At 43.9% G+C, this 19,675-nt stretch overlaps 1 protein-coding gene across 1 annotated transcript in view; it reads right to left on the bottom strand.

Annotated features, from left to right (window-relative positions):
- LOC126230276 (zinc finger protein 541-like) overlaps positions 1-19,675 on the bottom strand; it is a 689,355-nt gene that overhangs the window by 339,564 nt on the left and 330,116 nt on the right. Inside the window, exon 3 of the mRNA XM_049942389.1 lies at positions 7,412-7,561. Within this exon, the coding sequence (XP_049798346.1) occupies positions 7,412-7,561 (150 nt within the window). The remainder of the gene's footprint in view (positions 1-7,411; positions 7,562-19,675) is intronic.

Genomic DNA, 19,675 nt, shown 5'->3' with positions numbered 1-19,675 from the left:
TCTGCTTATATAGCGTGAAAGTTGTATGAGCTATGTTTTACTGTATTCCGTAGCTTTACACTAATATCGTCAAATGATAAATGGAAATCAATAAGCCGGCGGAAGCAAGTGTTTTCTTCGAAAACTCATTTTTCTGTCTAAAATATAAAAGTTTCGCTGTTTTTCACTCTAATGAAAACAGTTCTGGTGCAAAATTTTCAACAAGCATGAAGCAATTTTTTTTGTTCTTATCAAACTGCATTAACCTATCTTTTGTGAAAATCAATATTACTTCGGCCTTTTCCAAATTATTTTATGTAACTTTTTGCTTCCAACACATGTTATAGAGGCGTAACAATCAACCGCCTAATGAAGTGCCCTGCAATCTTTAGCTCTACGTTATTATAATATGCCTTTTGCTTTTCAATTTTTCACAGTTTTTTAACGTTGTTGACAACTCCTCTGCGTTCATAGCAATAACACTTCGCGCCATTGCCTAAAAAAATTCTTCAGTCAGTTGCTACTTGTTTCCTGCGCCTTGAGTGCGCTGCAATTTAAGAGAGAGTAACATCAGACGCGTTTCGCTTTCATTTACTCCTAGTGATTCTTCCCCCCCCCCCCCCCCCCCCCCCGCATTCCACAGGTAGCAACTAAGTATCTACATAATACACTCAAGCGCCAAAGAAACTAGTATAACACGCGTATTCAAATACAGAGGTTAGTACAGGGTGTTTCAAAAATGACCGGTATATTCGAAACGGCAATAAAAACTAAACGAGCAGCGATAGAAATACACCGTTTGTTGCAATATGCTTGGGACAACAGTACATTTTCAGGCAGACAAACTTTCGAAATTACAGTAGTTACAATTTTCAACAACAGATGGCGCTGCGGTCTGGGAAACTAGGCGGTGGAATTCCAACACCAGAAAAATCCTCTGTTCTAAGGAATAAACCATGTTATCTACAGCACACTTGCACGTTGTGAACAGCACACGCTTACAGCAGAAAGACGACGTACAGAATGGCTCACCCACAGACTGCGTTGTCTTCTATATCTTTCACATCACTTGCAGCGCCATCTGTTGTTGAAAATTGTAACTACTGTAATTTCGAAAGTTTGTCCGCCTGAAAATGTACTGTTGTCCCAAGCATATTGCAACAAACGGTGTATTTCTATCGCTGCTCGTTTAGTTTTTATTGCCGTTTCAAATATACCGGTCATTTTTGAAACACCCTGTAAATAGGGAGAATACAGCGCTGAGGTCGGCAACGCCTCTATAAGACGGGTGCCTGCTGCAGTTGTTCGTTACTGATGCTACAATGGCACGTTATCAAGATTAAAGTGAGTTTGAACGTGGTGTTATAGTCGGTGAACAAGCGAAGGGGCACAGCATCTCCGAGGTAGCGATGAAGTGGGGATTTTCCCCTGCGATCACTTCACGAGTGTACAGCGAATATCAGGAATCCAGTGAAACCTCTATTTCCGACATAGCTGCTGCTGGAAAAAGATCCTGCAAGAACGGGACCGACGACGACTGAAGACAATCGTTCAACGTGACAGAAGTGCAACCCTTCCGCAAATTGTTGCAGATTTCAGTTCAGGGCCATCAACAAGTGTCAGCGTGCGAATCATTCAACCAAACATCATCGATATGTGCTTTCGGAACCGATAATCGATATGGGCTTTCGGAACCGAAGTCCCACTCGTGTGGCCTTGACGACTACACAACACAAAACTTTACGCCTCACCTGGGCATTGGACTGTTGATGAGTGGAAACTTGTTGCCTGGTCAGACGAGTCTCGTATCAAATAGTGTTGAGCGAATGAACGTGTACGGGTGTGGAGACAACCTCATGAATCCATGGACCCTGCATGTCAGCAGGCGCTGCTCAAGCCAGTGGAGGCTTTGTAATGGTGTGGGGCGTCTGGATAGATATGGGACTCCTGATACGTCTAGATATGACTATGACAGGTGATACGTAAGTAACCATCCTGTCTGATCACCTGCATCCATTCATGTCCCCGGGTTCGATTCCCGGCGGGATCAGGGATTTTCTCTGCCTCGTGATGGCTGGGTGTTGTGTGCTGTCCTTAGGTTAGTTAGGTTTAAGTAGTTCTAAGTTCTAGGGGACTTATGACCACAGCAGTTGAGTCCCATAGTGCTCAGAGCCATTTTGAACCATTCATGTCCATTGTACATTCCGACGGACTTGGGAAATTCCAGCAGGACAATGCGACACCCCACTGGTCCAGAATTGCTACAGAGTAGCTCCAGGAACACTGTTCTGAGTTTAAACACTTCTGATGTTGCCAGATTCCACCGAGATGAACGTTATTGATCGTATCTGGGGTGCCTTGCAACGTGTTGTTCAGAAGAGAACTCCACTCCCTCGTACTCTTACGGATTAATGGGCAGCCCCGCTGAATTCATGGTGTCAGTTCCCTCCGGCACAACTTCTGACATTAGTCGAGTCCATACCACGTCGTGTTGCGACACTTCTGCGTGCTCGCAGGGACCCTACACGATATTAGGCACGTGTAGCAGTTTCTTGGGCTCTTCAGTGTATATAATATACCGGTGATATAAGGGGAACTGGGGCACAACCGTGTCTCGGTGCACAATGGAGATTGACGTGTTTAGATGTCAGGGAGGTGCTGCCAGCGACCGGCAATAAGTAGAATTAGAACAACCCGCTGTTGCTCAGCTGTGGTAGCCATGTTTGCCTAGTTTTCTTGTGTGTTTGTGCATGTAGTTTTCGCTGTGTGACGTTTCGCTCCTGGCTTGTAACTTCTGATGATTTTGTAAACAAATTTAGGTACACATACTTGTTTACATTACAACTACTGTTAGTACATGCTTAACGTACATGTAACTGCCTTTAGTTTCAGTTAGTTGAACGTTTATTAACCTAACTTTCTAGAGTCACCTGAAGTCCATGACATAAACCGTGGCAGGCGTCACCGAGTGAGGTGGCCCGGTAGTTAGCGCAGTGGACTCACCTTCGGAAGGACGGCGGTTACAATCACTGTTCTGCCATCCAGATTTTGGTTTGCCGTTATTTCACTGCATCACCCCCGGCGAATGCTGGGATAGTTCCGTAGAAAGGCTCATGGCCGTTTTCCTTCCCCATTGTTTCGTAATCTGAGCTTATGCTCCGTTGAGTTGACTGACGTGACGTTAAACAGTAATCCTATTTCCTTCCTTCTTGTAAATCGTGTCCCTGAGGCAAAACGGGTAAGGCGGAATGGGTAAGAACCTCATTCTCGTCCGCAACGTTCTTAACGAAGGAGTCATTTCCATGGAATCCCAAATACACTCCTGGAAATGGAAAAAAGAACACATTGACACCGGTGTGTCAGACCCACCATACTTGCTCCGGACACTGCGAGAGGGCTGTACAAGCAATGATCACACGCACGGCACAGCGGACACACCAGGAACCGCGGTGTTGGCCGTCGAATGGCGCTAGCTGCGCAGCATTTGTGCACCGCCGCCGTCAGTGTCAGCCAGTTTGCCGTGGCATACGGAGCTCCATCGCAGTCTTTAACACTGGTAGCATGCCGCGACAGCGTGGACGTGAACCGTATGTGCAGTTGACGGACTTTGAGCGAGGGCGTATAGTGGGCAAGCGGGAGGCCGGGTGGACGTACCGCCGAATTGCTCAACACGTGGGGCGTGAGGTCTACACAGTACATCGATGTTGTCGCCAGTGGTCGGCGGAAGTTGCACGTGCCCGTCGACCTGGGACCGGACCGCAGCGACGCACGGATGCACGCCAAGACCGTAGGATCCTACGCAGTGCCGTAGGAGACCGCACCGCCACTTCCCAGCAAATTAGGGACACTGTTGCTCCTGGGGTATCGGCGAGGACCATTCGCAACCGTCTCCATGAAGCTGGGCTACGGTCCCGCACACCGTTAGGCCGTCTTCCGCTCACGCCCCAACATCGTGCAGCCCGCCTCCAGTGGTGTCGCGACAGGCGTGAATGGAGGGACGAATGGAGACGTGTCGTCTTCAGCGATGAGAGTCGCTTCCGCCTTGGTGCCAATGATGGTCGTATGCGTGTTTGGCGCCGTGCAGGTGAGCGCCACAATCAGGACTGCATACGACCGAGGCACACAGGGCCAACACCCGGCATCATGGTGTGGGGAGCGATCTCCTACACTGGCCGTACACCACTGGTGATCGTCGAGGGGACACTGAATAGTGCACGGTACATCCAAACCGTCATCGAACCCATCGTTCTACCATTCCTAGACCGGCAAGGGAACTTGCTGTTCCAACAGGACATTGCACGTCCGCATGTATCCCGTGCCACCCAACGTGCTCTAGAAGGTGTAAGTCAACTACCCTGGCCAGCAAGATCTCCGGATCTGTCCCCCATTGAGCATGTTTGGGACTGGATGAAGCGTCGTCTCACGCGGTCTGCACGTCCAGCACGAACGCTGGTCCAACTGAGGCGCCAGGTGGAAATGGCATGGCAAGCCGTTCCACAGGACTACATCCAGCATCTCTACGATCGTCTCCATGGGAGAATAGCAGCCTGCATTGCTGCGAAAGGTGGATATACACTGTACTAGTGCCGACATTGTGCATGCTCTGTTGCCTGTGTCTATGTGCCTGTGGTTCTGTCAGTGTGATCATGTGATGTATCTGACCCCAGGAATGTGTCAATAAAGTTTCCCCTTCCTGGGCCAATGAATTCACGGTGTTCTTATTTCAATTTCCAGGAGTGTATATACTTCTTTCGATTTGCGATGGTTCGAGTCTATAAGGGAACAGCAAGCAGGCGTTATGGTCTACTGAGGCAATGAACAGTGCTGTCGAGGCCGTTATTTCTGGCCAATTTTGTTATCTGAAGGCGTCAAACCAGATTCACGTTCCCCAAACTGCTCTGAAAATGTAAGTTTTTAAAAAAGGAGGACATCCATAGCAAAATTGCTGATGAAATAGCTGGAAAATTTAAAAACGTATTTATGGAAGAACAGGAACTTGAGCGCCGTAACCTACTTTGGAGGCTAGGCTATTCGGTCTAACAATGAAAGACATGCGTAGCTTAGCTTATAAGACGGCTTGGCTGTAAGGAATGGCATCGATCATAAATATCGAAATGAAATCGCTGCAAGAGCCATGAGCTTTAATAAAGTAGCTGTAGACAGGTTTATTTTTTAGTTGCTGACGAAGTCACTAGGCGCTGTCATTCTGAAATACTGAATGAACTTAGTCTGCCTATTTGCGCGTCGTGAGTTAAGCTACTTTTTCACTCCCACACGCACCCCTTTGGCAGGTAGGTGGTTGTTACCCCCACACAGTGAAGTGATATGTATACCAAGTCTGGTTGAAACTGGTCCAATGGTTTAGGAGAAGGTGTGAAACAAACATACGTATATCCATTATGATAGTTTGGTTAGTTCAAATGGTTCAAATGGCTCTGAGCACTATGGAACTTAACATCTGTGGTCATCAGTCCTCTAGAACTTAGAACTACTTAAACCTAACTGACCTAAGGACATCACACACATCCATGCCCGAGGCAGGATTCGAACCTGCGACCGTAGCAGTCTCGCGGTGCCGGACTGAGCGCCTAGAACCGCTAGACCACCGCGGCCGGCGTTTGGTTAGTTGATTTGGTGGAAGAGACCAAACAGCGAGGTCATCGGTCTCATCGGATTAGGGAAGGAAGTCGGCCATGCCCCTTCAAAGGAACCATCTCGGCATGAAAACCTAAATCAGTCTGGCCGGACGCGGGATTGAACCGTCGTCCTCCCGAATGCGAGCCCAATGTGCTAACCACTGCGCCACCTCGCTCCGTCCATTTTTTTAATAATATGGACAAAGAAAACCAAAATTTTGTTGCCCTTGGAAGCCGTTGGACGAGTAGATAGGCAGCCTGTAACTAGAACCGGATATACATGTGACTGTTTCAGTCGTTTAGTAATATAGATTATTTATCATAAGGAAATGTGGTTCGGTTTTGAGCAAATACAATTTTTCTTGTTTCAGAGAAGTTTCTCCATCTTAAGTGGTTTCACTTATTATCTTTTGAACAATATATGAAGAATTTATGCTTTATGATGTTTATTCTTTTTTTTAAATTACCTTCAGTACTGACAGAAATGTTAAAATGAAGAATAAATATATATACATCTTATTATTACGAATCGTACCTATTGGTATTTGCAGCACAGCTATAATTTTTGTCTTTCTGTATGTCATCTTCAATTAACAAACGTTTATCATTGTTATGTTACGTAATTTCTCACAATATTTTAGGGCCTAATATGATATTATTGGTTATTTCCTTCTTTCTCTAGCACTATGCCGTGTTATGTTGTTTTGCAAACAAGGTTCTGCTATTTGACTAGAATTTTTTTTGGAACAGGAAAAAAAATGAAGGAAGGAAAAACCGATAATACCATGTTGTTGTTGTTGTGGTCTTCAGTCCTGAGAATGGTTTGATGCAGCTCTCCATGCTACTCTATCCCGTGCAAGCTTCTTCATCTCCCAGTACTTACTGCAACCTACATCCTTCTGAATCTGCTTAGAGTATTCACCTTATGGTCTCCCTCTACGATTTTTACCCTCCATGCTGCCCTCCAATGCTAAATTTGTGATCCCTTGATGCCTCAGAACATGTCCTACCATGCGGTCCCTTCTTCTTGTCAAGTTGTGCCACAAACTCCTCCCCAATTCTGTTCAATACCTCCTCATTAGTTATGTGATCTACCCATCTAATAATGCTATATTAGGCATTAAAAAGTTATAAAAATTACATATCAAAAGAAAGGTAAACGCTTATTAATTGCAGAAGACATTCTAGAAGGCAATAATTGTAAATGTTCTCTAAATACCAGACAGATCTGTGAACACCAGTATGTAATAACAAGGCATATATTCTTCATGTTAATATTTCTCTCAATGCTTGTAGTAAGGTAAATACCGCAATCACAAAAACCTGATAATTATCACAATGCATAATTTTCTGTATATTGTTTTATGGTAGTAAATAATAACCACTGAAGATAAACTTCTCCGAAACATGCACGATTAGTAGAACAAGAGAAATTGTGTTTATTCAAGGGAGAACCATATTTACCTACTACATATTAGGACGCAAACGCGCCAAGGAAAGAGCATCGACCTCAAAATGATTACATTGTTCGTGTTGTTACACAGCAATAAAAATTAACTGCGTGGTTGTGTTGGGCTATTTGCTGTGATAAAAAGCGCGTGCAGATGGGAGCGATTCGGCCAGAGCAGCGACATGCGGGTTGCAGGCACAAGAGACGGTAGGGGCCGCCTCATTGGGCTGGTAGCAGGTGTACTGCTGAATTAAACGCGAGGTGCTGGGCCGGCAACAGGTGTCGATTGCCAACTAAGCGGGGGCGCCGTTCCGGGGACATGAATAGTTGAGGCGTGGGCGGGTACCTGTGTCGGCGTCCCCCGGCACCCCCAGGCTGTCCGAGTTGTCGTTGATGAACGCCTCGGTGGAGCTCGTAAACGTCTGCGGCGACAGCGTCAGGTCGTGCGCGCTCTCCGAGTCGAACAGGTCAAACGTCGCCGTCGCGCCGCCGTTACCTGTCGACATCAACGTCAGATCGGTCAGCTGCTGTGGAACGTCATCATGTCTCAGTCCAACAAAAATCAACACACACTACGTAAATAAACAGGAAGGCTTAACGATGTGCGCAGAATATCAAAAAAGAAAAGTTATATACACTTTTTCATGGCATCCAATATTAGTATGTTATTCTACAAATAAAACTAAAGAAAAAAGTTCATACAAACATAGGTCCGTAAATGTTTAGTTACAGAGTTACGGCTAATACAAGATTTTGTCTGAAATTTAGCATCTTCGCTAATATGAAGCAATCGCAAAACTGTACATTTATTTTGTTGTTATTGATCTGGAGAATCTAATAAAACGTGTCCCAAAAGTGGCTCTGAGCCCTATGCGACTTAACTTCTGAGGTCATCAGTCCCCTAGAACTTAGAACTACTTAAACCTAACTAACCTAAGGACATCACACACATCCATGCCCGAGGCAGGATTCGAACCTGCGACCGTACGCGTTTCCAGACTGTAGCGCCTAGAACCGCACGGCCACTCCGGCCGGCAAAACATGTCCCAGCCAAGTATGTATCCGCAGCAGTTTTCCAGAACATCCAGAGAAGCAAAGACGTAATTTCGTAAAATTTCTAATTTATTAACTACTTGGCTCACTTTGTTTTTTAAATTCCAGATAATTGCACAAAGCTTTCAACAGCAGTTGTAGAGAATTTAGTTTTGGAAAAACGATAAAAATAACGGTAACTGAAAGGCATCCCTATTTCATAAATAATCTACAAACTACAACAGTTAATATGTTGTTTCACTTAAATACACTGTTGTTACTATGTTCTTTCACTGAACAATACAGAACACTAACAGGCTTCAAGGTTAGGAAACGACTGAAACAACTCACTAACGGTTGCCAGCAGTAACATCCCTGTAACTGACTGGCCTGCTTAGAATCCTGACCTGAATCCTACAGAACACTTTTGGGATGCATTGGAACGTCGACTTCGTGCCAGGTCTCACTGACAGACATCGATACCTGTCCTCAGTGAAGCACTCCGCGAAGAACGGGCTGCCATTCCCCACGAAAGCTTCCAGCATATGATTCAACGTATGATTGCGAGAGTGGAAGCTGTCATCAAGGCTAAGGGTGGGCCTACACCATACTGAATTCCAGCATTACCGATGGAGGGCACCACGAACTTGTAAGTCATTTTCAGCAATGTGTCCGGACACTTTTAATCCATACTGTACGTCGCGTGCTCACTAGTTGTATCACCGCGAAACTTGTTCATTTACAGTCCGAACAATAAAACTACAAATACAGTGTATAAGCATGTATTGTGAAAAAATGAAAATATTATATATAATTTCTTATTAAATTAAGTAACTTTTGATACTGTTACATAATAATATTTTATCTCATTCTTTGATTAATTAATTTAATAAACACTGTTTTCATCCTACGTTTAATGGACTATACGTTAGATCATATCTGATAGGGAGAATGGTCCTCATGGCATCAATGGTGCAACATATCCTGACCCAGGAAACACCAGGTATTGCAGCTAGTATATATATAAAATGGTTAGTTATAAAGACTTCATAGAGCAGCTTCCTTACACTAGGCCGGTTCACATTACAGCCCTACAGAGCAACAAGTTTCGGCCCTTGCTCCGGGGAGCTTGAGCGTTGCAAGCGAGAGCGAACACTGCTTTGAGGCGTGTGTCAGCGGCTGCGTCATTTGGCGCGAGAGCTCCCAGGCTCGTTGTATTGGCTATAGCGGTGTCGTAAATTAAAGTCAGCAGCTGTAGTTTAATTTGTAACCAGTAAAACCCCCATCTCCAGTTATTTAAAGATCGAACACCCATGTGCAAAACAGCCTCGAATCTCTGAGTACTTTACGAATCAGTTAAATACATGGTGTCCGCACTCGAAAGGTGCCCCACAAACTTGAAGCAAATCTGCTGAAATCACAGTGTAATCTGTCACACTTGACGTTGCAACACTGCACTCTGCAACATTGTTTGACTCAACAGTGTGTTTCCGCGATTCGCTGTGGCTGGTGCTCACTTGTCAGTGTAACAGTCTATAGTGACAATGTATCGCTATTCTGTCGAAGAGCACGTGGTGTTTTTTTTCCGAACAATATTGGATTACTCGTTCCATTAAGACACGTTAGCAGAATTATTGAACGGTTTGGTGACCAGTATATACCGTCTAAATACTGCATACAAAAATCAGTGGACAAGATGGGAAGCACTGTAAAGGTGTTGGATCTTCACGACGGCGAACGGCCATCATTATCGGAAGAAAAAGTGACTGACGTGAAGCGATTATTGGCCTCTCCTGCAAAGTCTAGTCGACGTTTATCTCAGGAATGTGGGATGTCATGAAGCACTTGTCACAGAGCTGCGAAGAAAGTCGACTTGTATCCATACAGGTTTACAGTTGTTCACGTAAATGAAAAACACATTATCCGGAGTGTTTAAAAAGTCTCTCCGCAGCGCCGTATGATTGTTAGACGCGCGGGTGTGCCGCGGTGAATATGCCGAAATGAAACTCAGTGAAACACAAGTTATTAATTTGTTGAATATTCATTTTTACTGACATAAATGAAACAGTGGAATGTTGGGAGAGTCCACTTGAAGTAACCCAGGCAGGCGAACAATCATACGGCACGCGCGGCTAACAATCATATGGCATTGCGGAGAGACTTTTTGAACATCCCGTTTTTCGCCGTTGGTTTCGGCAGTTTTTGCTCAGAGGCCAGGAATATTGCAGTACACATGGTTCAGTGATGGGGAGACATGGTTCCACGTTTCCGGCTATGTAAACTCTCAGAATACACGTTTTCGGTGTAACGTAAATCCACATGCACGGGTCGAGCAAAGTGCATTTATAAAAGATTGGCGCGTTCTGTGCAATATCACAGCGTCACATCATCGGACCAATTTTTTTTTTCGAATCTAGTGCAGTTTACATCAAAATGTTTCGGGAATTTGTGAACCAGTTCGATGATGAAGAACTTACCCCGGATGGTATCAAGAAGATGGCGCCACATGCCACACCTTGAGTGACCATGGCTGAGGTCGAATCGTTTTTCCCCGGCAGAGTGATTTCGAAAGGACTGTGGCCCACTAGGTCACCTGATTTAACTCAATTTGTCTTTTTCCTTTGGGATGGCCTAAAAGGAAAGGTATACAGGAACAAACCACGCAACTTGGAAGATTTACGAGAGAACGTCATCCGTGAAATCCAAGCAATGACAGCAGACGTTCTGGGCAACATTTGAGAATCTGCAGCGTCGTGTTCAGCTGTGTTTACTAATGGAGGGCAGTCACTTCCAGCACCTCTTGACATTCGTCTTTATTTCCCCATGAGCAAAGTATGATCGATTCATTTAATTTTATTTCCTGATTTTTATGCAAATAATTTAAGTGTAATTTAAGCAAATGTTTGTTTGTGGTGCCTCTATCGAGTGCGTCAACCCGTATTTGACATTAACAGTATAAAACCTTTACGGTTGTAGACGCATAACACTAATTACACAGCTCTACAAAATAAAATTTTTTTTTCGTTGCCAGGGAAGTTTGAACGAAAATGGGATATTGTTATGATACTCATTCCGAGTATATTTGTACTTTTTCCAAATTGGCTCTGGTTTTTGAGATATAGGTTATTTGTGGAAATGAGAGTTTCATGTGGATAATATCGACTGCAGGGTCCATATATGGTGTAATGTATTTGCTACCTGTTTTTTAATTAGTGATATTGTACTATCTTTATTAAACAATTGTACTCAGGGAGTGCATCTGTGTGGTTGAGGATTACATCATGCAAACATCACACTGTCAGCATGTGTTAAGTCCTGTTGTGCGGTGCGTGTGTTGAAGATATTGAGGGTTGTGCAGATTTGAATTCGGCGGTACTCGACATTCATTTGTTGGCCGAGGTAATCCCCTCAACAGCCGATAGGTAGCGTTCAGTGTAAACAAGAAAAATGGCGATGGTCGAAAGTCACACACATGTGCAGTGCAGCTTCAAGGAGATAGAACCTTTTCATCGTGACGTAGCAAATAAGGTGAGTATTCATTTCACACAAAACAATTAATGATGTTTGTTGGATGTGACTGACATGCAAATACAAGAAAGTTCTGCATAATATGTAGTATTTGTGCAATTTTGTTTTAGGAAAACATGAGTTCTTCACGCCGTCTTTGCGTGAACCATCCAGATGAGTTCTGCTACATTTGTGGTGAATACGTTCTTCAAAAGAACAGGAAGAATATCACTCCTTTTGTGAAGGAAGCGTATCTGGCATATTTCGGAATTAAACTTGGAGATCAAGACAAGGCGTAGGCACCCCATAAAGTTTGTAAATGCTGTGTGGAGTGCTTACGGCAGTGGACAAAACGAAAAAGGAAAAGCTTAAACTTCGGAGTGCCTATGGTATGGCGAGAGCAGAAGAACCATACAGATGATTGCTATTTTTGCATTGTTAATGTGAAAGGTTTTAATAGGTTCAAAAAACGAAAGTGGGAATATCCCGATTTGGAGTCAGCAAGAAGACCGGTGGTGCACAGCAACGATGTTCCTGTACCAACCTTCACAACATCACCCACGCTAACATCATCAGATGACGATGTACACGGCGAGGAATGTACAAGTAGTGGTTCGGAATACGAAGGACGTGAGACACAACCCCAGCAGTTCGACCAGAAGGAGCTCAGTGACTTGATACGAGAACTCAATCTTTCAAAGCAAGCATCAGAACTCTTAGCATCCAGGCTTAAGGAAAAGAACTGTCTTCATCCAAGTGTTAAAATAACAGCTTACGGGACGAGAGAAGAAAACCTTCTTCCATACTTCAACCAAGAAGAGGTTATAGTGTATTGCAGCAATATACCTGGACTTTTACTTGAATTGGGGCTGCCGGAATATAGACCAGAGGACTGGCGTCTCTTCATAGACAGTTCCACTAGAAGTTTAAAATGTGTTCTCCTACACAATGGCAATCATTACGCATCTATTCCAATTGCCCACTCAACAAAACTTTGTGAAGCATATGCTAACATCAAGATGGTTCTGCAGAAAATTCAGTATATGCAGCACCAGTGGTTGATTTGTGTTGATTTGAAACTGGTGAACTTCTTGCTTGGACAACAAAGTGGATACACAAAGCACCCATGTTTTATCTGCATGTGGGATAGTAGGGCAAAGCACGAACATTGGAAGCAGAAAACATGGCCTCCAAGGGAACATATGGCTGTTGGTGAAGCAAACATCATTAATGAACCTCTGGTTAGTAGGGACAAGATTGTTCTTCCACCATTACATATTAAGTTAGGACTAATGAAGCAATTCACCAAAGCTTTAGACAGAAATGGTAATTGCTTCACATACATCTGCAATACGTTCCCTGGACTCAGTAGTGAAAAACTTAAGGCAGGAATATTTGATGGTCCTCAAATTCGCAGGCTCATCAACGATACCAATTTTACAAGTGTCATGACTGTCACTGAAGCATCGGCTTGGAACAGTTTTGTCGCTGTTGTAAAATGTTTTTTGGGCAATCATAAAGCTCCCAATTACGAGGAACTGGTCAAAAACATGCTCACTAACTTTCAAAACTTAGGAGCTAACATGAGCATAAAATTGCACTTCCTTCACAGCCACTTAGATCGATTTCCTCGTAATCTAGGTGATTTCAGTGAGGAACAAGGAGAGCGGTTCCATCAAGATATGAAAGGAATAGAGGAAAGATATAAAGGAAGATGGGACAGGCATATGATGGCAGATTATTGCTGGAATCTGCAACGTGACTGTTCTGAAGAGACCTATAAAAGGAAAGCGTGCAGGAAGCGGTTCGTCATGGACGGAAAATGATATACTTATAGAGAAACTTCTCAATTATGTTTTATACGTGGACAAATGCCTATCAGGTTTTCATAGAAGCTATTTATAAAGATTATTTTCTTTTTTCATTGTAGTTTGCAGCGCTCGAGTTCAGTATTAGCAATTTTTTCTAATTTTTTGAATAAATCATGCATTATCTCAAAAACTATAGCCAAACTGCATAAATGGTTGCTATATTCGTCCTCAGCACCACTAACCCATCCTAAAGCCACTCTAATATCCTTGGCAAGAAAATGAGTGTTGACCAGTGTTATCAAATGGTTCAAATGGCTCTGAGCACTATGGGACTTAACATCTGAGGTCATCAGTCCCCTAGAACTTAGAACTACTTAAACCTAACTAACCTCAGGGCATCACACACATCCATGCCCGAGGCAGGATTCGAACCTGCGACCGCAGCAGTTGCACGGTTCCGGGCTGAAGCGCCTAGAACCGCTCGGCCACCGCGGCCGACCACTAATTATCCTGTTGTTACTACTCCCGGATTATTCACCCGTAAACAAATCAGAAAGTTGAAACAAAACGAAAGATTTGAAATTAGGTTTAAAGTTTGTTGTAAGTCGGTAAGTGCTCTCATAACAAAATACAATATGGATAATTAGCGTTACGTTTTAAGAAAGGCTAGTTTTTCATACATCTCCGTATTGATGACATGCTGCCACATATCCCAAACTGTGTCGTACAGTGATATAATTTTGCTGGTACGTTCAGCGGTGTATGTGGATACTGTCTACCGAAAGGTGATGCGAATAGGGAACTTTTGCTGCATGAACAGCAAAAATGTTATAAGCGATAAACTTTTTTCCTTTTTGTCGTTTTGTCTGTCAGCGAGAAAAAGTTCTGTAAAGGTTTGAAATTAATATGTAAAGGCTGTCTGAAGTCGGTAATTAAGCTCGTTCTCAAAGACCGTATGACTGTAGTATGGATAATTTGGGCACAGTGAGTCACACTGCTTCATGACATGTAAACAATTTCTAACTCCAATGCCTAGACTGTGCCACCATTTTAAATTTTTAAATTAGGTCAATAATTTAATTAAATCGTGTTACGCCTGGACGCCGTTAGAGAGGCAAACTGCAAATGACTGGGTGACTGTTTTATCTGTCCGTGTCGTGTAGAGAGGCACCTCAGCGCATAGGGTCAGAGCGATAGGGAAGCGTGGAGGGAACGAGGTTTGCATGAGCGTGGCGGAGCGCACAGACCCAAGTTCGCTTTTCCAGGCCGTGTTGCTGTGAACAACAATCAGGTTCATTTCGTTACGGTAGAGCTCCTATATAACAGGCTGAATCGTCCTTCCCATCTCTGAGGATTCAGCAATGTATACCTTGTAGGTGGTAAACCTGTTCAAGCAACTTTTTACAGTAGTTCTTATAAAGTACATGATATTGCACGTATGACGTGAACAAAACAGTAATTAATGTTTATAGAGAAATTAAGAATGCCCTTTTCATAAAATAGAAAAATTGAAATCAAATATTATACGGCTATAGAAACGTAGGCTCGGAACATAGGTGAAATTTTGTAAATATTAAAGGTATTGAATAATGAACTCGATACCAATGTGTTCAGATATGCAGTAACAACCTGCAGCTGTTTATCAGTTTTGCCTGCATGTAGCCACCTGTAAAAGAGGTGTTTATTTTTTTTATTGAGAAGTAGGTATAAGAAATGGTTCAAATGGCTCTGAGCACAATGGGACTTAACATTGGAGGTCATCAGTCCCCTATACTTAGAACTACTTAAACCTAACTAACCTTAGGACATCACACACACATCCATCCCCGAGGCAAGATTCGAACCTGCGACTGTAGCAGCAGAACGGTTCCGGACTGAAGCGCCTAGAACCGCTCGGTCACAACGGCCAGCGTATAAGAAATACCGCATTTTTATTGTGGAGAGGTGGGGGGAAAGCGTAGTTTCATATTAAAATAAAACGAATTTTTATTAATAGTTTCATTTATCATTTAACCAGTATTCATTTTATGTACTTCATGATAGGTTTGTTGCTTGTTGAGTTGTGGAAAAACATTATTCTTTGAAGGTTACGTAACTTGTGCAGGTTCCTTCACAATGACGAATCCGCAATGAAAGTATCTGAATTACCATTCGTTCTACCATGCCTATATAAGATACGGGGTTAAGTATTATTCACTTGTGTATGTACGTTAACGAATCGAAAAAATTTGAGCCCAACTGCTTCAGTACAGTTTTCAACTTGGAAGAAACGCAATTCCATACAACTGGTTTCGTGAAAGGTCCCGAGTTCGAGTCTCGGTCCGGCACACAGTTTTAAACTGCCAGGAGGTTTCATATCAGCGCACAATCCGCTGCAGAGTGAAAATCTCATTCTGGAAACATCTCCCAGGCTGTGGCTAGGCCATGTCTCCGCAATATCCTTTCTTCCAGGAGTGCTAGTTCTTCAAGGTTCGCAGGAGAGCTTCTGTAAAGTTTGGAAGGTTTGAGACGAGACACTGGCAGAAGGAAAGCTGTGAGGACGGGGCGTGAGTCGTGCTTGGGTAGCTCAGATGGTAGAGCACTTGCCCGCGAAAGGCGAAGGCCCTGAGTTCGAGTCTCGGTCCGGCACACAGTTTTAATCTTCCAGGAAGTTTCAACTGGTTTCGTGTTAATAACTATTTTTATTAACGTATATTTACAGTATACAGCCGAGCATCGGGTGGTTCCCACTTGTCTCTTCGGCAGTCTATGGCCCGTCTTTCTCTTCATTCAGGGTCACTAGGAAATCTAAACGTGCGAAAACTATTGTAGTGCAGTCGACAGCTGAGCATTCACCCATGTTTAAGACAAATTCTTCAATTCATTTGATTAGGAATCTCCACTCGGATGTAAACAAGTGGGAATATTGTATACTTTGGGGAGAACAACATTTTCCTCTATTCATGTCACTAGAACTGCACAATACATTTGAAACATCAGTCTTTACTTGCGTTTAAAAATGTGTCCATGCTGACAGAAAAATAAACCACAGAAAACAAACAGGAATGAAAATGATATGCACTCGACAAAACTAATCTTCAAACTGTTGCTGGGTAAAAACAAATGAGTCACGACTGCCAGCTGCCACGCTGCCATATTAACACCCCCCTTCACGCCTGCTCGCTAGATATCATATTATTGTACACGCCGTTCCTTTACTCAGAAGTCAAAAAGTCAAATTACTTTTGTGAAACCACCGCGACGCGGCTACGGCAAGGCCGTAACTTCGCTGGGAACGGCGACGCACACTTTGAAAACCTCTAGTCTAAGGGACAAACATTTGGCAGCCCGGCAAGAAAAGTAACAAATCAAAAACCGGTAATTTTTAGTTTGGTACTGGAAAATACGCTTGAACTGCCTGAACATGCAGGAAAAATATAATGGAATTTACTGCCAACAGTGCTTGCTTGAAATTTAAAGGAAGGTAACGCTATTTCAATATAAGTTTTATAAAACCGCTCGGCCACACGGACCGGCCTACATTTGGTACCATGGTATAATTTTGTGGGTGCATTTGGCGGCACATGTAGAAACTGTCTCCAAAATTTATTGTGGATAGTGTAGGTAACACAGAAATAACAAATTTAAACGTCATGCATGATGCGGTGGTTTTTCATGCATGGGTTGTTTATTACGTGTTGCAGTCCCCACAGCCGCGCGGGATTAGCCGGGCGAGGGCGCTGCAGTCATGGACTGGGCGGCTGGTCCCGGCGGAGGTTCGAGTCCTCCCTCGGGCATGGGTGTGTGTGTTTGTCCTTTAGGATAATTTAGGTTAAGTAGTGTGTAAGCTTAGGGACTGATGAACTTAGCAGTTAAATCCCATAAGATTTCACACACATTTGAACATTTCTGAACAGTCCCCACAGTGACTATTGCCTGCCAGTAAGGGATATGTACCAAATTTGGTTGAAATGTGTTGAGTGGTTTAGGAGGGGATGTGGAAGACACACACACACTTTGTTGTAATATTTATGGATTATTTTAAGTCGTGATCTCTCAAGTATTGCATTTTTGAGTTGTGTGCGATATGGTTCGGGGTTTAGGGAAGCATAACAGTCTTCTACAGGATTTCGACCGTTTCATTCTACCTCGCACTGGTGAAGGATAAAACACAGGCGTCTCACGCATGTTTATAAGACGCCTTCGTGCCCGCAGACGGAGGCATTTCTTTGCTCACATGCGGCTGAGGGACAGAGGTTGGTTGCAGCGCAGACACCGCGGACACAGTTCGGGACCCGCACCCCTCCCCGTAATTGGATGGCATTCCGCGCGATCTTTTGGGTGGCCGTCGGGAAGAAGCGAAGGGGACTTCCGCCCCCGCCCCCACCCCCGCCCCCGCCCAGAAATTGAGCGGCGTGCCGGGCCCTCCCTCCCCCTAATGAGAGCGGACGCTGCCGCGCTCTGCTCGGCTAAACATTGCTCCCACCCCTCCCCCTTTGCTTGAGGAATGGGGATTTTCCTTACACTCGTTTCAGGGCAAGAGATCTTCATTCCCCTCTGAGATTTAAGTACTCATTAGTTTTTTTTCCTCGAGTTCTCTGGGCAAATGAGAAGCACCGCCGCCAACGTATTTGCCTTAAAGATGAAAGGTCAGAGGGAGTTCGGCGATTTAGGTATGAAACAAGGGCACGGAATCATGTTTGTTTTTAAGTTAATGCACCGTAAATACCTTTAGTCACCCTCTTGGCGCGGAGTTTGATAGCTTTGGTTTACCCTCGCTTGTCTGCAAACCGTGCGTCCTTTCTTGCTCACTGTACAAACTGACCTTTCTTGTTATTGGTTCAAATGGCTCTGAGCACTATGGGACTTAACATCTATGGTCATCAGTCCCCTAGAACTTAGAACTACTTAAACCTAACTAATCGAAGGACAGCACACAACACCCAGTCATCACGAGGCAGAGAAAATCCCTGACCCCGCCGGGAATCGAACCCAGGAAACCGGGCGCGGGAAGCGAGAACGCTACCTCACGACCACGAGCTGCGGACTGTCTTGTTATTGTTGGAGCCAAGAGCAGTCTGCTTGCGCGTTGTGAAAAGAAAAAAAAGTAGGGCTTTCTGTGTCTATATACATATAGCTCGGTCAAAATAACAAGGCGATTCAAAAAATGTTCAAATGTGTGTGAAATCTTATGGGACTTGATTGACTAAGCTTACACACTACTTAAACTAAATTATCTTAAGGACAAACGCACACACACACATGCCCGAGGGAGCATTCGAACCTCCGCCGGGACAACAAGGCGATTGACAGCCGATCAAAGATGGAGGCGATTTCGGCAGTTCGCCTCGGCCAGCGCTCACAATATGGGTACGACAGCAGAATCAGTTGTGCACTTTAGTTCTGAATAGTTAATAGGCTACCCGTCAACGAGCAGCACTAGGTTTATTTAGGGGCACAGTAATAGCCTTGCCAGTTTTCTGTATAGTCTGAGTAAAATCACTGTTGACACTTCGCCCGTTGGAGCTGGTTTCCTCTAATCAGAATCCTAAACGTCATGCCCGAACCGTTCACCATTGCCACAACGATTGATCACTTCCAGTTCCTTGTCCGGCTTTCTTTCTTGATGTGTTTGGATCCCCAATCATGGGTCGGGCACTTTTATCTCCTATTCCATCACACGTGATAACCACACCAAACACACAACGATGCTAATGAAACACACTTGTTTCATACGATGCACTAACGAAACAGTACTGGATACTAACGCACAGCAAGCGATTCACAGTCACTTATACAGATACCATAATCGCATAGATCGGCTTTCATTAAATAAGCTTGGCACGGCGTGAAGCCGAATTTCTGAAGGCTGCAGCTCATCGTCGCGACTCGACCACCTTAGTTATAGAGATAACTACTTTATGCACTGTTGTGGTATACCGCAATGGCTAACTTATTAGCCTGACGTGTAAGTTCGAATTTTGCCAAACGTAGCATTTTTTTTTAGTTTCTAAATCTAATCAAAAGAGTCTGATTATTATTTTTATTCATTTAATTGGCTTAAATGCATTTTTTTATTTCTAATTCTTTGTCGCGTCATTTTTCGTTATCGTATTGACTTTATTTCCTCTTACATCTCTTCTTGCCATTCCTTTTCGTTTGGATTCTGCCTGTGTTGCCTACAATCGTAACTGTGTCGTCAGTGTGAGGATAGTTTCAGGTAACCAATTATGGCAAGAAATTACAGTTTGCTTTTAGCACTGAAAATGAATTTTTTCTGT

The sequence above is a fragment of the Schistocerca nitens genome, chromosome 1, assembly GCF_023898315.1.
Source record: "Schistocerca nitens isolate TAMUIC-IGC-003100 chromosome 1, iqSchNite1.1, whole genome shotgun sequence".
Lineage (NCBI taxonomy): Eukaryota > Metazoa > Arthropoda > Insecta > Orthoptera > Acrididae > Schistocerca > Schistocerca nitens.
The sequence above is the reverse complement of the archived record's forward strand: the minus strand, read 5'-3'. Positions and strand labels throughout refer to the sequence as shown.